Source organism: Lotus japonicus, chromosome 4, assembly GCF_012489685.1.
Source record: "Lotus japonicus ecotype B-129 chromosome 4, LjGifu_v1.2".
Taxonomy (NCBI): Eukaryota; Viridiplantae; Streptophyta; class Magnoliopsida; order Fabales; family Fabaceae; genus Lotus; species Lotus japonicus.
Genome location: NC_080044.1, coordinates 20,242,722 through 20,264,733, shown reverse-complemented (window position 1 = coordinate 20,264,733; position 22,012 = coordinate 20,242,722). Strand labels below are relative to the sequence as shown.

Sequence of the window (22,012 nt, the reverse complement as noted above, 5' to 3'; positions counted from 1 at the left end):
TTACCAATCACACTCAACAACTAAATTAGTATGCATGTTGCATGATATGCAAATGACGGTTAACCCAGTTAACCACATGCATTCCGGAAAGGGATGGACATCAAACGGATCAGCCCTAACACCAGCCACAGTGGGACCATTTCGGCCCGCGTGCCTCTTACTCCAACAATCACACGTAGTCTGATCAGCATTAAACCAGTAGGTCTGCCATTTCGGTCTGCTACAAGAGACGTCTACAAACGCTCTTACACGGCATTCCGGGTCTTATGACCATTTTGGAAACCGACGAGGTCCAGAGTACGTCCTGTGTTAATACCTCATTAATGTTGCAAGAATGTAGAATGATTAGTCAAACAACGTCTCCGAATCTCACTCGACACGTCGCCACGTGTTCTAGGTAAATTAAAGTCCCTAAAAGCTTACCCTAAGGTAAAGTCGATTCTGCGACAAAATACAATAACCATAAAATGTGTGCAACCACTCACGATAACTCTTCGAGTCATCAATGCTCTCACGAAGTCTCACGCTTCAGTGGAGTCTCACCCATTCACAAAGTCTCACGCTTCAGTGAAGTTTTATGCTTTCACGGGGTCTCACGCCCTAGTGAATTTACACACTTGCACGAAGTCTCACGCTTTAGTGAAGTTTCATGCTATTCACGAGGTCTCACGCCTCAGTGAAGATCCACGCTTTCCACAAGGTCTCACGCCTCAGTGGAGTATCAACATACTCGGAAACTATCAATTTCCCGGACTTATTCCCAGGATAGCCCGACAACACAGCTGCTCCAACAGCACAAGAGCATCAACATACTCAATACTTCTCAACTCCTCAACACTTGGATCCGACGACACTTCTCGTTTTCCAAAACTAAGATTTGCCTCCAAAGCTTCCTTTCGAGTTTAATATCATTATTTGAAGATTTAGAGGTTGTTTAATGTCTTATGAATTTTCCTTATAAAATAATATCCTTTTAGTCTTATCGCAAAACTTATGAGTTTAAGGATCTCCTAATCCCAAATAACTTCCCGAGAATGTCTCGATCCACTATAACCATAACAAGGCCCGAATCTCATTCGTCCTATCAAACTTTCTCAAAACTCTCAAAAACATTCAGTAGATGAATCATCTACATTGTCAGCCGAAGCCTCAGAAAACATTTTTCCAATCAAACACAAACAAGTGCATAAACAGTAAACAATGTCGAAAGCATCGACCCTAAGCATTAACTAGAGATTCAGTGAGTAGCCCTCACCTGCAGATTCTCCAGGGTTATCTCCTAAAGCTCCTTCACAATCAAAGCCTTGCTCCGCTGGAAATTCCTCAAAATCACCTTTAGAGCAAAACCACAGAAATACTATCAGAATCTATCGGAAACTAAGCTATCAATACATCACTAAGGTTACACGAAGTAGTACATACTCCGAGGTACGATAATCTAGCGCGAAAGGACAAGTTTTCGGAAAAGGAAATTTTCCTCCTCCTCCCCTATAGGTTCGGCCACTTTTGGTAATTGTAGGACTCGATTTTTCTTCGATCAAACTTGGTTCCTATGCTATCATTAGCCGTAACTAAGGGTATTCTGAACTCGGAAAAATTATCGGATCAAAAACTGTCGCAGGGGTATTTTGGTCATGATTTTTAACTTAGAATTTCAAAACTGAAATCCCAAAAAGCAAATTTGACAGGGACGTTACTAACGACGTTTATGACAACTAATCCTACTAGCACTAAGCTAAGGCGATAGTTTTCAGCCTAAAGGTTGAAGCTTTACTCCAAAAATGGGTATTTAAGGCTAAAATTGATTCCGGCGGAAATCCGGCGGCATAACGGAAAATCTAATCAGGCAGAAGTGATCTTGGGCACATAAGGAAGAGGTTTAGAATCAGAAATGAAATATTCAGGATAGTTTTGCAAAAACCTCAAAACTATCAGCTCATAAAAGTCTACAGAAAAGCTATGGAAAAAGCGATCAGAGGTAAGGATTAGCGACTATACCTCGAAACCTTGAAGCAGCAACTGATTGATCGACGATCAAGCAAGGAATGAAGAAAATCTCTCCTCCTCCTCTCCTATGCAAACTCGCGGCCTTGAATGGGTTTTTGGGTGAGTTTTGTGATTTTTTTCTCATTTCTTGGCTATATATAGAGGTTGGCAAAACGCGGTAAAATGAAAGTTTCGCGAATCTGATTTTTCTGGCTTCATTCTCCGTGAATTAATAGATATGTTTTGGCAAAAGAATTCCAAAACTAAAATGAGGTTTCCTTGTATTTTTAGCGACTAATGCATAATCGGTATAAGACTATTTTACCCGATAAGTTGCTTTTTGCATCGAATGTCGGAATGGAAAACTTCCTTCTGAAGAAAGATTGAAATCATCAAGAGAAATGGGTGTACGCGTGTAGAATCTTCATTTGAAGCTCTGAATAGAAAAATTCTTCATTGTCGGTTGATTCTAGGGTTTTGAAATACCAGGGATTCGGTTTCGGCAAACTTCCGATGATTGGAATCGGACGTTCGTAGATCCTAGAGTTTCGCCTCGAAACGATTTTGATATATGGAAAAAGAGAAGTTCTAACATTTCTCTGAAGATTTTTGGAATTAACTTCCATCGTGCCTAAAAGTGAAAACTAGCTATATACTAGGGTTTCTGACCTAAGTTTCAGCGTATAACGATCGTGCTATAACTTAAATCGACTTCGATACAATCCTTTGACTTTTCCTGAACTTTCTCCTTCATAAATTTATTTCATTTGGTAAACTCTAGTTCAGGTTTCCCTTCACGATACATCAACCCTAATCGTGAAAAAGAATTTTATTCACTTGACAAAAGCTTAAAACTTGGGCCTTACATTACTACCCTCCAAAAAGAAAGTTTCGACCTCGAAACTTAAGGGTTCGTAAAAAGTTCTGGATACTGTTCTTGAATCTTCTCCTTCAGCTCCCATGTCGCATCACCGGTGTCTTTATTCCAAATGACTTTCACTAACTCGATCTCTTTTCCTCTCAACTGTTTTATCCTGGTGTCACCAATGCTAATTGGCGGTGCCTCGAAAGACAGATCATCCTTCAACTCAATGTCATCCAGCTCGATAACATGTGTCGGATCCGCAATATACTTCCTCAGTTGTGACACGTGGAATACGTCATGAATGTTCGATAGAAATGGAGGTAGTGCAATATGGTAAGCGACTGGTCCAATTCGACGAGTGATCTGATAAGGTCCAATGAACTTCGGCGTAAGCTTCTTTGATTTGATTGCTCGACCAACTCCCGTAGTCTGAGTCACTCGCAGAAATACATGATCCCCCTCTTCGAATTCCAGAGATCTACGTCTTTGATCTGCATAACTCTTCTGTCTACTCGGAGAAGTCTTCATCTTCTCTCTGATCTGCTTGATCTTCTCAGTCGTCTGTTGCAGAAGTTCCGGTCCTACTAACAGATTTTCTCCATTTTGATACCAGCATAGAGGTGTTCTACACTTGCGGCCATACAAAGCCTCATACGGTGCCATACCAATGCTCGTATAAAAACTGTTGTTGTATGTGAACTCAATCAATGGCAATAAGGCATCCCAACTGCCCTTGTTGTCTAACACACAAGCGCGTAGTAAATCTTCCAATGACTGGATTGTCCTCTCAGTCTGTCCATCAGTCTGCGGATGATAAGCAGAACTTAGTCTCAGCCTCGTTCCCAAAGCCTCTTGAAGAGCTCCCCAAAAATGTGATGTAAACTTCGGGTCTCGATCGGAAACAATACTTGTCGGTACTCCATGAAGTCGTACAATCTCGGATATATAAATCTCGAATAGTTTCTCCACGTTGTACGTAGTCCTCACAGGTACGAAATGAGCCGACTTTGTCAATCGATCCACGATTACCCAAATAGAATCATATCCTTTCTGAGTCCTTGGCAAAGCCACGACGAAATCCATCGATATGCTATCCCACTTCCATTCTGGTACATCCAAACTTTGTAGCATACCCGAAGACTTCTGATGTTCCACCTTTGCCTTCTGACATGTCAGACATGCAGCTACATACTCAGCCACTTGTATTTTCATTCCTGGCCACCAGAAATTTACCTTCAAGTCCTGATACATCTTTTTCATTCCAGGATGAATGCTTAACTTGCTCTTGTGACCCTCATCCATAATCAATCTTCTCAAGTCAGGGTTGTTAGGCACACAAACCCTATCCTTACACCGTAGGGTATTGTCACTTCCTACCTTGAATTCCGGGTCTTTACCTTGACTTACCAAATTCCTTTTCCCGAGCAGAAACTCATCTTGTAACTGTTGGTCTCGGATTTCTTCCATCAATCCATTGGCAATCCTGATCATTCCGAACTTCAGCTCTCCTTCGGACAATCTCACATCTAAGCTTAAGTCTCGGAATTGTTCCAGCAGTTGCAGCTCTTTCACCATCATCGACGAGATATGCATCTTCCTGCTCAAGGCATCAGCAACAACGTTCGCCTTTCCAGGATGATATTGCAGGGTGAACTCGTAATCTTTGAGAAATTCCATCCACCGACGCTGTCTCATGTTCAGCTCCTTCTGCTCAAATAAATACTTCAAGCTCTTATGATCACTGAATATGGTGAAATTGCATCCATATAAGTGATGTCTCAAAATCTTCAGTGCAAATACGATTGCAGCTAGTTCCAAGTCATGAGTTGGATAATTCTTCTCATGCACCTTCAGTTGTCTTGATGCATAAGCAACCACCTTCCGATGTTGCATCAGCACACATCCCAAGCCTTGATGCGAAGCATCACAATAAACCTCATAAGGTTCCTCTGGTTGCGGTAAGACGAGTACAGGTGACGTCGTCAAACGTTCCTTCATCGTCTGAAAACTAGTTTCGCACGCTTCAGTCCATGCAAAAGGCTGGTCCTTCCTCGTAAGTTGAGTCAACGGTCCAACAATCTTCGCGAAATTCTCGATAAAGCGACGATAGTATCCCGCCAAACCGACAAAACTTCTGATCTCAGTCACTGTCTTTGGCCGTTCCCATGACAATACGGTCTCTACCTTTGCTGGGTCCACAGCTATACCCTCCTTAGAGATCACATGGCCTAAGAATTTTACCTCTTCGAGCCAAAATTCGCACTTAGAAGGATTGGCGTACAACTCCTTCTCCCTCAGCACTTGTAAAACTTGTCGCAAGTGCTCCTCATGGTCCTCAACATTCTTTGAGTAGATCAGAATATCGTCGATAAACACCACGACGAATCGATCCAGGAATGTATGGAAGGTCATATTCATGTAAGCCATGAATATTGCCGGTGCATTTGTCACCCCAAGTGGCATCACTAAGTACTCGTAGTGTCCATAACGGGTTCTGAATGCCGTCTTCTGGATATCCTCGGTATTGACTCTGATTTGATGATAACCCGACTTCAGGTCGATCTTCGAGAATATTGCAGCTCCTCGCAGTTGATCCATCAAATCATCAATTCTAGGTAACGGATACCTATTCTTGACGGTTACTTTGTTCAGTTGTCGGTAGTCGACACATAATCTTGATTTTCCGTCCTTCTTCTTCACCAATAAGACTGGCGCTCCCCAAGGTGAAACACTTGGTCGAATAAATCCCTTCGACAAAAGATCTTCTAGTTGGGACTTCAATTCCACTAGCTCCGCAGGTGCCATACGATATGGTGCAATCGAAATCGGCCCTGTTCCCGATACGATGTCTATAACAAACTCAATGTCGCGTACGGGCGGCAGTCCAAGTACATCGCCAGGAAAAACATCCGTGAATTCCTTCACCACTGGAATACTATCAACTTCCGGATTCCCTTTACTCTCCAAACTCAGCAGAACGGAATACTCTTGAGATCCCTCGTTCAAAGAGACGCTAATGTGATTAGCAGATAGATACTTGGAAAGATCCGAATCAGGAAATACCACTCTCTTTCGGTTGCAGTCCAAAAGACAATGATAGCGGGACAACCAATCCATTCCTAGGATAATATCTAGGTTCTTAAGGGCTAGGCATACTAGGTTAGCATGGTATACTCTATTGTTATAGGTTATCAGACAGTACATACATGCAGTATTAGCAAGTAGAGTCTTGGCAGGAGTAGTAACTATAAGGTCGAAGCTTTAATCTGATTGCACACTCTCTAGAGATAAAAGAATGTGTTGCACCGGAATCGAAAAGTACGGATAGGAGATTACCGTCAATCTCGCAGTCGCCTCTAATCAGTCCATCGACCCCCTCAGCATCTTCGCCATCCATGGTGTAGACTCTCGCCTTTGCAGCAGGACGCTTTCCTTGAGCAGTGTTGACGGTTGGTTCCGTCTTTGGTGCCCTGCACTGAGCAGCAGTATGCCCCAACTTGTTACAGTTGAAACATTGAGGTCTCGTGTCGGAACAAGCACGAGCAAAGTGCCCCGGCTTCCCACACTTGAAGCACGTCAGCTCCCTGTTCTGAGTCTGACCCCCAGAACCACCAACAGCACCCACCATGGGCCTGTAAGATCCTGACGCAAACCCTCTACCAGCAGGACGCTGATACGGCCTCCTGTTTTGAAACCTCCCCCTGTTCTGAATATTCTGAGAGCCCGATCTCATCGGCCCTCCAGTTCCAGTCCGGTTTAGCCTCCGGTTCTTCATCAGTTCCACTTCTGTGGCTTTCTCCACCAACGATTGGAATCGCATGATTCCCAGTGGCCTCACTGAGTCCTCAATATCCGGCCTCAGTCCATTAACGAAGCGCTTGCACATGTAGCGCTCATCCACGTGATCATTAAAGAATTGGAAATGCTTCGCTAAAGACTCCAGCTTCGAAGCGAATTCCGGTACAGACATACCTCCCTGACGGAGTGTCAGAAACTGCGCCTCCCTCTCATCCCGGGCACTTGTTGGAAAATACTTTTCCAAGAATGCGGTTCGGAACGAGTTCCAGTTAATCTCTTCATGGTTGGCTTCCATGATTCCCCTGGTGCCCTTCCACCAGTACTCAGCATCTCCTAGCAGAAGATAAGTCGCCATGCCCACCTTGGCACCCTCAACAGTCTGCAGAACGCCGAATATCTTCTCGATTTCCTGGATCTAGAGATCCGCTGCGCCTGGGTCAGTACCACCAGAGAACTTTGGTGGGTTTTGCCTCCTGAAATCATTGAGACCTTTGTTCTGGTCCAGAGTTACTTCCCTCTGGCACTGATGTTGTTCACGTGCTTCTTCAGCAGCACGCCTCATGGCATTATCGTTTTCCTGCGCTGTTACCGCTTGGGCCATAGTGGCCATCATCTCAGCTAACTGATTGGTATTCACCATGTTCTGTTAAAGGAAGCAAACAGTCAGTACTCATCATAAGATAGCATCTAGCATCACTATACAATATGAGTAAGCAATAACTTCAATCAATTCTAAGCGAAAAATCGCTTGCAGACAATCAATTTTCACTCTTTGCAGAGTCACACAACCTAGCACAGAAGACCTATTCCCCAACAACTCCCGAAAGACTCGACCGTGCTCTGATACCACAATGTAACACCCCGATTTCGGTGGCGTCACTTTAGTAACCAAAAATAAACTTAATGCGGAAAAACGTGAATATTTTTTTTTTTTTGATAATAATAAAGACAAGACTGAATTAAATAGAACCCAAATGCGAAATCAACAGAACTAATATACTATATATATACAACAGCCCCCGTTGTAAGTAGCAACCTCGTCACGAGTAAACCTCCAGTGACGGTAATAGAAGAGTAGCGCCCGTAGGCAATATATACAAACCAAATATAAAGGTAAGTGTCCGCAACACTATCCCTCAAAACTGAGAATAAGCTGACCCAATGGCCTGAAAATAAGACCTCTTAAGTCCAACCAACTCTCTGTGATTCCCGTAAGGAAACCACACAAAAAGCTATAGGCGGAACTACCCTGTCCCCCAAAGAAGCAAATGAAGCAATGACTGTCAGAGCTAAGACTCTACTCCTACACTAATCCTAACTCGAGAAGCTCACACTAACACTCAAAACTATGTGTCAGCATGATCGTCGTCTGAATCAGAATCCAGAACAACTAAGTCTACAAACACTACCCCGCCTCCTCTCGCAACAGCGATGCACTCTGGTGCTGGACTAACGGGCTTTGGGCCCGATCCATGATCATCATTGATAGCAGCGGTGGGTGCACTAGACTCTGCCGAAGGCACTCCCACTGGCTCCTCCTCTGAGGGATCCTCGTCCTCTGAAGATGACGGTGGCGGTGGTGGTCCTCCTGCTCCTGGTCCGCAATGCACACACGGTGGCAAGTTGAAGCTGACAAAGCACCTCCTCAGCACTCCCTCTACCAAGAGTCCACCCCTATCTACCCTATCCTCCATGATCCTCCCGGAATAGGTCGCGCGGTGGCTAGCGGGGTCTACCACCCACGAACCGGGGTCATCCTGGTCAATCATCTCATATCTGATCCCCCCCGAAGGGTGGACCATTGTGAACCAGTCCGCAATGGACATCTTACAAAAGGCGTTGTCCGCCAAAACACACACAGAAGACGCGAGGGTCAACTCGAAAGAACTATGTAGATAATAAACCCAATAGGTACAAATAATAGATAGCCGCTTAGGCTTATAGCTAGAGATATGATTCCTAGGGTTGCATGTTCCACAATAACATAAAACGCAATAATAGCAGATAACATGTTCCAAATAGGATTAACAATTACCAATCACACTCAACAACTAAATTAGTATGCATGTTGCATGATATGCAAATGACGGTTAACCCAGTTAACCACATGCATTCCGGAAAGGGATGGACATCAAACGGATCAGCCCTAACACCAGCCACAGTGGGACCATTTCGGCCCGCGTGCCTCTTACTTCAACAACCACACGTAGTCAGATCAGCAGTAAACCCGTAGGTCTGCCATTTCGGTCTGCTACAAGAGACGTCTACAAACGCTCTTACACGGCATTCCGGGTCTTATGACCATTTTGGAAACCGACGAGGTCCAGAGTACGTCCTGTGTTAATACCTCATTAATGTTGCAAGAATGTAGAATGATTAGTCAAACAACGTCTCCGAATCTCACTCGACACGTCGCCACGTGTTCTAGGTAAATTAAAGTCCGTAAAAGCTTACCCTAAGGTAAAGTCGATTCTTCGACAAAATACAATAACCATAAAATGAGTGCAACCACTCACGATAACTCTTCGAGTCATCAATGCTCTCACGAAGTCTCACGCTTCAGTGGAGTCTCACCCATTCACAAAGTCTCACGCTTCAGTGAAGTTTTATGCTTTCACGGGGTCTCACGCCCCAGTGAATTTACACACTTGCACGAAGTCTCACGCTTCAGTGAAGTTTCATGCTATTCACGAGGTCTCACGCCTCAGTGAAGATCCACGCTTTCCACAAGGTCTCACGCCTCAGTGGAGTATCAACATACTCGGAAACTATCAATTTCCCGGACTTATCCCCAGGATAGCCCAACAACACAGCTGCTCCAACAGCACAAGAGCATCAACATACTCAATACTTCTTAACTCCTCAACACTTGGATCCGACGACACTTCTCGTTTTCCAAAACAAAGATTTACCTCCAAAGCTTCCTTTCGAGTTTAATATCATTATTTGAAGATTTAGAGGTTGTTTAATGTCTTATGAATTTTCCTTATAAAATAATATCATTTTAGTCTTATCGCAAAACTTATGAGTTTAAGGATCTCCTAATCCCAAATAACTTCCCGAGAATGTCTCGATCCACTATAACCATAACAAGGCCCGAATCTCATTCGTCCTATCAAACTTTCTCAAAACTCTCAAAAACATTCAGTAGATGAATCATCTACATTGTCAGCCGAAGCCTCAGAAAACATTTTTCACCACAATGTAACACCCCGATTTCGGTGGCGTCACTTTAGTAACCAAATAAACTTAATGCGGTAAAACGTGAATTATTTTTTTTTCGTCGATAATATAAATAAGACTGAAAGAAATAAAACTCTAATGCGAAGGATAATCAGAAACTAATATACAATAATAATTACAGCCCCCGCTGTAAGTAGCTAACCACATCACGAGTAAACCTCTAGTGACGGGAAGTAAGAAAAGTAGCGCCCGTAGGCAAAAGGTACAAACCAAAAGAAAGGTCAAGTGTTCGCAACACTATCCCTCAAAATGAGAATAAGCTGGCCCATCGGCCTAAAGCAAGACCTCCTAAGTCCAACCAACTCTCTGTGATTCCCGTAAGGAAACCACACAAAAAGCTATAGGCGGAACTACCCTGTCCCCCAAAGAAGCAAATGAAGCAATGACTGTCAGAGCTAAGACTCTACTCCTACACTAATCCTAACTCGAGAAGCTCACACTAACACTCAAAACTATGTGTCAGCATGATCGTCGTCTGAATCAGAATCCAGAACAACTAAGTCTACAAACACTACCCCGCCCCCTCTCGCAACAGCGATGCACTCCGGTGCTGGACTAACGGGCTTTGGGCCCGATCCATGATCATCAATGATCGCAGCGGTGGGTGCACTAGACTCTTCGGAAGGCACTCCCACTGGCTCCTCCTCTGAGGGATCCTCGTCCTCTGAAGATGACGGTGGCGGTGGTGGTGCTCCTGCTCCTGGTCCGCAATGCACACCCGGTGGCAAGTTGAAGCTGACAGAGCACCTCCTCAGCACTCCCTCTACCAAGAGTCCTCCCCTATCTACCCTATCCTCCATGATCCTCCCGGAATAGGTCGCGCGGTGGCTAGCGGGGTCTACCACCCACGAACCGGGGTCATCCTGGTCAATCATCTCATATCTGATCCCCCCCGAAGGGTGGACCATTGTGAACCAGTCCGCAATGGACATCTGACAAAAGGCGTTGTCCGCCAAAACACACACAGAAGACGCGAGGGTCAACTCTAAAGAACTTTGTAGATAATAAACCCAATAGGTACAAATAATAGATAGCCGCTTAGGCTTATAGCTAGAGATATGATTCCTAGGGTTGCATGTTCCACAATAACATAAAACGCAATAATAGCAGATAGCATGTTCTTTTTTTTTTTTTTTTGGTCAAAGATAGCATGTTCCAAATAGGATTAACAATTACCAATCACACTCAACAACTAAATTAGTATGCATGTTGCATGATATGCAAATGACGGTTAACCCAGTTAACCACATGCATTCCGGAAAGGGATGGACATCAAACGGATCAGCCCTAACACCCGCCACAGTGGGACCATTTCGGCCCGCGTGCCTCTTACTCCAACAACCACACGTAGTCAGATCAGCAGTAAACCCGTAGGTCTGCCATTTCGGTCTGCTACAAGAGACGTCTACAAACGCTCTTACAAGGCATTCCGGGTCTTATGACCATTTTGGAAACCGACGAGGTCCAGAGTACGTCCTGTGTTAATACCTCATTAATGTTGCATGAATGTAGAATGATTAGTCAAACAACGTCTCCGAATCTCACTCGACACGTCGCCACGTGTTCTAGGTAAATTAAAGTCCCTAAAAGCTTACCCTAAGGTAAAGTCGATTCTGCGACAAAATACAATAACCATAAAATGAGTGCAACCACTCACGATAACTCTTCGAGTCATCAATGCTCTCACGAAGTCTCACGCTTCAGTGGAGTCTCACCCATTCACAAAGTCTCACGCTTCAGTGAAGTTTTATGCTTTCACGGGGTCTCACGCCCCAGTGAATTTACACACTTGCACGAAGTCTCACGCTTCAGTGAAGTTTCATGCTATTCACGAGGTCTCACGCCTCAGTGAAGATCCACGCTTTCCACAAGGTCTCACGCCTCAGTGGAGTATCAACATACTCGGAAACTATCAATTTCCCGGACTTATCCCCAGGATAGCCCAACAACACAGCTGCTCCAACAGCACAAGAGCATCAACATACTCAATACTTCTCAACTCCTCAACACTTGGATCCGACGACACTTCTCGTTTTCCAAAACTAAGATTTGCCTCCAAAGCTTCCTTTCGAGTTTAATATCATTATTTGAAGATTTAGAGGTTGTTTAATGTCTTATGAATTTTCCTTATAAAATAATATCCTTTTAGTCTTATCGCAAAACTTATGAGTTTAAGGATCTCCTAATCCCAAATAACTTCCCGAGAATGTCTCGATCCACTATAACCATAACAAGGCCCGAATCTCATTCGTCCTATCAAACTTTCTCAAAACTCTCAAAAACATTCAGTAGATGAATCATCTACATTGTCAGCCGAAGCCTCAGAAAACATTTTTCCAATCAAACACAAACAAGTGCATAAACAGTAAACAATGTCGAAAGCATCGACCCTAAGCATTAACTAGAGATTCAGTGAGTAGCCCTCACCTGCAGATTCTCCAGGGTTATCTCCTAAAGCTCCTTCACAATCAAAGCCTTGCTCCGCTGGAAATTCCTCAAAATCACCTTTAAAGCAAAACCACAGAAATACTATCAGAATCTATCGGAAACTAAGCTATCAATACATCACTAAGGTTACCAAAGTAGTACATACTCCGAGGTACGATAATCTAGCGCGAAAGGACAAGTTTTCGGAAAAGGAAATTTTCCTCCTCCTCCCCTATAGGTTCGGCCACTTTTGGTAATTGTAGGACTCGATTTTTCTTCGATCAAACTTGGTTCCTATGCTATCATTAGCCGTAACTAAGGGTATTCTGAACTCGGAAAAATTATCGGATCAAAAACTGTCGCAGGGGTATTTTGGTCATGATTTTTAACTTAGAATTTCAAAACTGAAATCCCAAAAAGCAAATTTGACAGGGACGTTACTAACGACGTTTATGACAACTAACCCTACTAGCACTAAGCTAAGGCGATAGTTTTCAGCCTAAAGGTTGAAGCTTTACTCCAAAAATGGGTATTTAAGGCTAAAATTGATTCCGGCGGAAATCCGGCGGCATAACGGAAAATCTAATCAGGCAGAAGTGATCTTGGGCACATAAGGAAGAGGTTTAGAATCAGAAATGAAATATTCAGGATAGTTTTGCAAAAACCTCAAAACTATCAGCTCATAAAAGTCTACAGAAAAGCTATGGAAAAAGCGATCAGAGGTAAGGATTAGCGACTATACCTCGAAACCTTGAAGCAGCAACTGATTGATCGACGATCAAGCAAGGAATGAAGAAAATCTCTCCTCCTCCTCTCCTATGCAAACTCGCGGCCTTGAATGGGTTTTTGGGTGAGTTTTGTGATTTTTTTCTCATTTCTTGGCTATATATAGAGGTTGGCAAAACGCGGTAAAATGAAAGTTTCGCGAATCTGATTTTTCTGGCTTCTTTCTCCGTGAATTAATAGATATGTTTTGGCAAAAGAATTCCAAAACTAAAATGAGGTCTCCTTGTATTTTTAGCGACTAATGCATAATCGGTATAAGACTATTTTACCCGATAAGTTGCTTTTTGCATCAAATGTCGGAATGGAAAACTTCCTTCTGAAGAAAGATTGAAATCATCAAGAGAAATGGGTGTACGCGTGTAGAATCTTCATTTGAAGCTCTGAATAGAAAAAGTCTTCATTGTCGGTTGATTCTAGGGTTTTGAAATACCAGGGATTCGGTTTCGGCAAACTTCCGATGATTGGAATCGGACGTTCGTAGATCCTAGAGTTTCGCCTCGAAACGATTTTGATATATGGAAAAAGATAAGTTCTAACATTTCTCTGAAGATTTTTGGAATTAACTTCCATCGTGCCTAAAAGTGAAAACTAGCTATATACTAGGGTTTCTGACCTAAGTTTCAGCGTATAACGATCGTGATATAACTTAAATCGACTTCGATACAATCCTTTGACTTTTTCCTGAACTTTCTCCTTCATAAATTTATTTCATTTGGTAAACTCTAGTTCAGGTTTCCCTTCACGATACATCAACCCTAATCGTGAATAAGAATTTTATTCACTTGACACAAGCTTAAAACTTGGGCCTTACACATGCAAAGAATGGCGCTTCCCTATCACCCGCTTTTGGCAAAAAGCGAGATAAGGCCGCCAACCGTCCTGTTAACCTCTGAACTTCGCGAATATTGGACGGGCTTTTCATGTTTACTATAGCTTTGCACTTGTCGGGATTAACCTCGATCCCCCTTGAAGTGACCAAAAATCCTAAAAACTTGCCACCTAAAATTCCAAAGGAGCATTTTTCTGGATTCAACCTCATATTGTACTTCCGAATCTGTGCAAATGCCTCAGCCAAGTCTTCATGATGGGCGCACCCTTTGGCAGTTTTGACAATCATGTCATCCACATATACTTCCATGTTTCTTCCCACTTGATTTACAAAAACCTTGTCCATCAACCGCTGATAGGTCGCCCCCGCATTCTTTAAACCAAAGGGCATCGTTTTGTAGCAATAGTTCGCCTGACTCGTCATGAACGTCGTTTTCTCCTCATCAGGGCGATACATCATTATTTGGTTGTATCCGGAGTATGCATCCATTAAACTGAGCAGTTCATTCCCGGACGCCCCATTTACCAACTTGTCCACATTTGGGAGCGGATAAGAATCCTTTGGGCAAACTTTGTTCAAACTTGTGTAATCTGTACACATTCTCCATTTCCCATTAGCCTTTCGCACCATAACAACATTTGCCAACCATGTTGGATATTGAACTTCTCTAATGAACTTTCCTTCAAGTAACTTTTGAGTTTCTATTTGTACTTCCTTGTCCTTTTCCTCACCCATTCGCCTACGAGCTTGTACAACAGGTTTTGCCCCTTGCTGGATTGACAAGTGGTGGGATATAACATTAGGATCAATGCCTGGAACATCCTTAATTGTCCATGCGAATAAATCCAAATTGTTTTTGAGTAACTCGACCAATCGGTCCTCTTGTTCCTTTGACAAGGTGCTTTCAATTTTCAAAGCACGCCCAGATAAGTGAACAGATTTGGTTTCTTCCGCCGGCTGAGGTCGTAACTCCTCCGAATCATCACGAGGATCCAAATTGAAATTCTCATGTGGAAAAATTTCTGTGACGCGATGGGCTTCCTTGGCGGCCTTCTTGCCGTAAAGTTCCAGACTTTGTGCATAACATGATCGGGCGGCCTCTTGATCCACCCTCAAAATTCCCACCTTTCCATTGCAAGCTGGATACTTTACTGTCAAATGGACGGTTGAAATTATTGCACATATTTTGTTCAATGTATCACGCCCTAAAAGCACATTATACGTCGCCTTACACGGAAGAACCAAATACTTTACTTGAAATTTCTTCACGTATTCACCCTCACCAAAAGCAGTGTCCAATTCCACGTAGCCTCGGACCTTGGCCCGATCGCCTGTGAATCCAACTAGACACCCAGTATATGGCTTTAAGTCTGACTCCTTTAAGCCCAATCTTTCAAATGCATCACCATATATGATGTCAGCAGAACTGCCTTGGTCTAGAAAAACTTTCTTGGTGACATAGTTATTTACGCGCAGAGTCACCACTATTGGATCGTTATCATGCGGAATCACATGATCATAATCCTTTGGCGAAAAAGTAATTGGAGTATGGTTCAGCCAACATTCCCCCTCGTAAGCGTGGTGAACCGAGTTCACTGCCTCAACATATCTTTTCCTTCCCTTGCTAGATATGCTCCCACCGCCAAATCCCCCTGCGATTGACAAGCAAGACCCGGCGGGTACTCCTAACTCCTCAACGACCTCCTTTCCCTTTGCCGACTCACCGCCCGTGTTTTTGACTGCGTCAAGCTGTGTATTGTCTCCTGAGACAAAATTGGACAAATGCCCCGCCTTGATCAGTCGTTCAATCTCCTTGTGCAAAGTCCAGCAATTATCTGTATTGTGTCCCATGGCTTTATGGAATTCACACCACTTTATCGTGTCCACGTTCGCAGGAGGTCGCCTGGGTGGCCTTGGGTATTGAACTACATTAGTTTACCCTACTGCTCGCAGTATTGTGCTGAGAGGGGCGTTCAATTTGGTTTGATTACCTTGGGCGGGAGCATGTCCTCCTTGGGCCGCCGGATTCCCCGAAGCGGGTTGACTATTTCGATGCCAAGTGTTACTTTGTGGCCCCTGTCTTCCTGCTGGATAGGGCGCTGGCCTTGGCTGGCGTGGTGTCCGAGCGGGTCGTTGGTCTTTAGGAGCGCAGCCTTTTTCTGATGGTTGGGCTCGCCAGTCATCCCTGTCTTTTTTTGTTTGCTCATCCTGCTCCACCAAAATAAACTCTTGCACCCGTGCACGCAAATCCATCATATCTTTGGCAGGCCGTCTAGTTAAATCTTTGTTCAATGAGCCGCATCTGAGCCCATTTTTGAAGGCAGCCACACAGACATCCGGACTGGCGTCCTCTAACTGTACTGAAACTCTACTGAATCGAGACATGTAGGTTTTAATACGCTCGCCTGCATGTTGGCGAATATTGAACAGATCAGCTAGGGTCGCCTTTTGTGCTTGATTGGCCGAGAATTGTGTTAGAAACTTGGTTGAAAAATCAGTGAAGTTGGAGATGGAATATGGAGGTTGTTTAATGAACCAAGTCATGGCCACGCCCTTAAATGTTGAAGGCAACAATCTGCACTTCACAGCATCGGTCGCCCCTCCAATGACCATTTTAGTATTAAAATACCGTAAATGATCAATTGGATCGGTATCCCCTCATACATGTCCAAAGTCAGAGTCTGCAAATGCCCTGGAATCTCAACTGCGGCGACTATGGGCGCGAAGGGTTGAAAATCCACCACATCCTCATCATCCACACGTTGCCCACGCCTTAAGTCACGCATTTGATTAAGGTACTCCACTTGAGCCTGTAAATGTTCATTCTGACGTTGAACCGCCTGGATAGTGTCCAACACCTGCCTGAGCTCCGCAGATGAGGCTCCTACCACATTGTCTGGTACTCGCGCGGGTGTGTCAGCCTGCTGATCTCCTAAAGCATCCGCTTCCGGGGTAGGAAGCTTAGCTTTAAGATCCAGTCCAGATCCAACAGCCGCATCTGGCCGTGCCTAGACATCTGGAACTGTGGTGGCATGAGAGCGTACCGCCACCGAGGCTTCATCTGAAGAAGCTTCTCCTTTCAAGTCAGGTTGTCCTACAGGAGCCTGGCTTCTGACTCCAGTAAGACAACCTCCACCTCGACGGCGAGGAGCTCGCCCACCGCAAGAACGTGTCTCCATAACCAAAAATATGCCTCTCACGTCAGCAGAAGAATAATCGTGGAGTTAGAGCCACAGACGACGCCAATGTTCCTTTCTAAGGTATGACAATGGTAATAAAGTACCATTGAAAAACCCTAGCAGAGCTAGAAGAGGAAAACAATACGTAAATAAGGAAATAATCTCATAAATGGTTGAAAAGGTCCCTAGTACAAGGTGAGGACATCCTTTTTATAGTAGGAATGATCCTTATCTAGAATGTTCATGGATTTGGGCCTGGCCCAAATCTCTATGTTGAATCAGACAAATGCATGTATACAATATGATAAGACAAAACAACTCGGGCCCACATCCTTAAGCTGGGGTTTACGTCCTAATAACCTCGTTGCTGGTCTTACCGGGCGGGTCAGTGGACTTATGATGACCCGCCCGGCCCAGAATGTAAAATGAAAAGGTGCGGTACCTTTTTTTTTTTAAAACAGTTTCATGTAATTCCTTCAATTAAATTAATCAGAAGATGAATCCATGTAGAGTAGGAGCAAAAACTGCCAATTGTGCAAAAGGTACACATCTGCTCTCTTGTTATTGTCTGAGCAAAAGAGAGAACATGAAATTATTCTCATTCTAAAATCAAAATACATTGAGATACATGAAGAAATTTTGCAGCCATCAATTAACTGGAGATATCAACTGCATGGTTGGGAAGCTGCATGTCCTTTTAAATCGATCACCTCAGATAATGGTTATGTCTTTTGCAGAAGAAAGCAAGGACAGAGCACCCAAGTCTCAATAGTTGATGTGGAAACCCTTCAGAATCTATTTCTACAATCGGATAAAATATTTTAGCCAATATAACCGATCACCTCAGCTTGCAATGAGCAACATATATAAGATCCTTCCACTTTTAATTTTTCATTTGTCTACTGGCCGGATATTATCAGGGATCAGCACTTACCATGAACTGAGTAAGAAGCCATGCATTGAATTGGAAAATGTATGTCTATATCTATGTTATGCCATTCTCATGACTAAAAAGCGCGTAGCATGCATCAGCTCTTTGATATCAATTTCTCCAAGAGGATCTTGTTAAGGAGACCAGGATTTGCCTTGCCTTTAGATAACTTCATTACGTACCTGGCCAGCAAAATTAGACTATTGTTTAAATATTTAGGACTAGATTGTAAATTATAAATATTTATTTTAGAAGATAATATGACATATCATGACAAAAATATATGGAGCCCCTCAATTTTTAAATGGGTGCCGAAAAATTCATACTTTGGCTATAAAAGCTCATCTTTTCTACCAATACAAGAGAAGAGGAGTGCTAGCGACACTTGCTTTCTAACACTATTTTTAATACTTTTACCAAGGAATTTCAAAGAAAATAACTTTTTTTTTTTGAAAATGAAAGATATATTATTAATAAGAAAGCCTGAGCTAAAGAAGCAAACCAGGCAAAGTACATTTACATGAAGCTGAGAAACAAAAGCCCACCACCAACCCGCAAAATGGCAAAAGCGTAGTCCCAAGAAAGAGCCTCATTAAAACCTTACTAGGAAAAACCCATTGGGATAAAAACCTAGCAAGGAAAAAGATTACCACAATCTTGGGACAGCCATTTTGCAACAAGATACAATAAGAATCAGCCCCTCCAATCATGAAAAATTTCCAAGAGTTCCAGACTGTTTATTATCGCTTAACAGCAGTGACAACAACTACAGAACATCACATGCATGGTCCAAAAACTGTAATTTTCGAAATCAGCAGCAGCACAGCAACAACAACAGCACCAGCAACAGCAACAGCAACATCAACAGCAACAACAACAGCAACAACAACAGCAACAACAACAGCAACATGAACAGCACCAGCAAATTTCAACAACAACAACAGCAGCCAGCAACCACAGCAAAAACAGCAGCAGCGATATTAACACCCCCAGCAACAACAACTTCAAAAATTCCAATTTTAATGCATCCGCCAATCCTCCTATAGCCTGCAAACAAAAAAAAGCAAGACCAAAATATCAGCACCAGCGTTACTAAACACCTGTTGACCCCTAAAAAAGCCACACCGGTTCCACGCACAAGCATCCTAGCTTTGCCAATTCATCTGCCTCTGTGTTCCCTTCTCTCAAGATAAAGTTGACCCCATTACAAGACACAACCGGCATCAAGTAATCAATCAAATTCAACTCATTTGTGAGCTTCCAAGGCATTTTCTCTCCTTTCACCCAACCAACAACAAGAGTAGAATCACTCTCAATTTCCACTGAAAATACCTGAAATTGGTGGCAAAACAAAAGAGCATACAAAATGGCTAAAACCTCAGCCTCATCAGCTCGTTGAACGTCAACTATCCTGGAAAATTTTCCTACCACCGTCCCAACTGAAAGACCCTAGACGTTATGTAATGCTTAAGTGATAGATTGAATAAAATAAGACTTTTGGCTAAGTTTGAGTTTTGACAGATTACAACTGTCAACTTTTGTGAATTTTTAGAGGGTCTTAACGACCTCCTTTGGGAAAACTTCCTTCATGAGAGTTGTAGCCCTTTAAGTGTAGAAAATTCCCGAAGTGGAATCAGGTCATTCCGACCCCTGTAGCTCAAGATATTCGAATTTTACCGAGTGTGGTTCTGGTAGTAAAGTGCCAGCGAATTAATTTGTGCATTTTTATTTTAATTCCGAATTTGGTTAGGTTATTTAATTAAAAGGAGTAGGTTTTTAATTAAATAAGACCTGGTTAGGGTTTTTAAATAATTGGGTCAAAGGTGATGAGATTTGGGCTTGAAAAGGGAAAACCAAACCCTAGCCCACTTGTGGTTTGCATGGGATTAAGGGGAAAACCCTATTTTCTTTCCCTCATTCAGAGCAGAAACTGCACCCCATCTATTCACGTGAAAAACCAGAGAGAGAACAGTGAGAGAACTCGAGAGAGCAAGGGGGGAGGTCGCCGCTCAAGCCGCCACCACCGCCGGGACGCCGTCGTACACGCGAGAGAGAGCTTTGCGAGAGAGAGAGAGAGCTGCGAGGGAGAGGGAGGGGACGTGGACAGCAGCGTTTTTAGACCTTTTCTTCACCAAAACCTTTTCCTTTTCACCAAGTTAGCCAAGGTAAGGGCTGGTCCTAGGAGTTGGGTAGCATGTGTAGGCCATAGTGCCATGCTTTGACATGATTTTATGTATGAACTTGATTGATGTGCTTGAGGTTTTGAATATGCGATGTGTGCTGGACTTTTTCCATGTGATATTGGGTTACACTGTGAACATGTTACTATATTTGATGCTGGTAGATGACTTAGAACCCTTAGAATAGAATGGCTAAAACGAAATTGATGGCAAATGCATTCTCTGTCAGATTTCTGTGCTGGACAGTAAACTTCAGGTCCTATTTTCACTTGTTTCTGGTCATCAAATAAAGAAATGATTAACATACAAATTGTATATCTTCGAAAGAGCTTTCCAGGCATATAAAGATCATAAATTTTGGTCTAGTATTGTGTGTTGTAGGTCGTTTTGGGTAACTGTCATACCTGCTGTTTTTCCCTGTGTCGGATAGAAACTTTAAAGAGTAATATCACCTAATTATGGGGATCAAATGAAAATGATTTTAACTAGAGAGTTGTAGATCTTTAAAATAGCTTTCCAGAAAGATATTATACATGATTTTTTGTTGGAGGACGCATTCTGTAGACCAGTTTCAATGAACGTTGTTTCTGCTGTCCAAAATGCTAAGTTGCGAAAATGTGTTGTTTTCCATGCATAAGCCTTATGTTACCTTATTTCATAATTTATGCCATGATGTGCCATGCGTAAGTGTAAGTTTATGCTATGCCTTACGTGAATTGTGATACTATTGGAAATTGTTCAAAGGGTCGCTCATCTAGCTGTAATTCCTGATGTGTCTGTGATCGTTTAATTGTTGTATTTATGCGATGTTGATGTAAGACTCTAGGTTGACTTTAGAGACTTAAACAAAGAGAAACGTGTAATTAACTCGCTTGCAAGTAAATGTGAATAATATGGGCATAGGTCTAGTGTAGACATAGTCCATGAGAACGATGGGCTTCCACGCGAGGGAGAATTGTGGATTGACTGTGGGTCTCCACGTGAAAAGGTTGACTGCGGTCACCTAGATATTTTGTGGATCTTTGCGGCTCCACGTGTTTGGTTGACTGCGGTCACCATGAGATTTTTGTGAAGTATTGCAGCTTCACGTGATTGTACATCTGCGGATGTAAGTGATTGGCCAAGGCAGGATTGGTGGGTTGCGTGATGTGAGATTCCGTTAGTAACTGACTCTTTCCCATAAAAGACATATAATGTACTTATATTATGTTGTTGTTGATTTTGTCATTATCATTCTTTTTGTTGGACCTGACCCTGCTTGTTTGCTATGTGTTTATTTGGGGGGGGGGGGGGTAGATGGTCGTGAAGATAATGGCGACGACTCATTCTTGGGAGTTGATGCTACGTGACGAGCCACTACCGGATGACGACTACACTTCTGATGAAGAGGAAGAAGATAAAGAGGAAGGGGCCAAGGATATGGTTGGGTTGTGAGACATCCATTTTTCTTTTGGGTTGAGAGTACCGAGTTTTGGAAGTATTGAACCATTACTTTATTTTAGTTGAGATAGTTTAACTTGATGTAATTTACCTTGAAGTTTTCTTCCGGATATTTATTTCATACTCTTTTCAATGATTAATAAAGTTTGAGGTTTACGTTGATGATTATTTCCGCAAGTTTGAAATGGTTAAGTTTCGAGAATTTGGTAAAATTGAACTTTTATCATTAATTCAAGATTAATAAGTGAATCGACGAAAACTCTTTACGAAAATTGGTTAATTAGTTACTGTGTAACACTCAAGAAATCGAGGCGTTACATTGTGGTATCAGAGCTCCGGTTGAGAAAC

General features: G+C 42.9%; 1 protein-coding gene across 1 annotated transcript; it reads right to left on the bottom strand.

Moving 5' to 3' along the window:
- Positions 1 to 13,898: 13,898 nt before the first annotated feature.
- Positions 13,899 to 15,785, bottom strand: LOC130712443 (uncharacterized). The gene has a single exon (XM_057562277.1). The coding sequence runs from the start codon at positions 15,783 to 15,785 to the stop codon at positions 13,899 to 13,901; it is 1,887 nt and encodes a 628-aa protein (XP_057418260.1).
- Between the last annotated feature and the right edge of the window lie 6,227 nt (positions 15,786 to 22,012).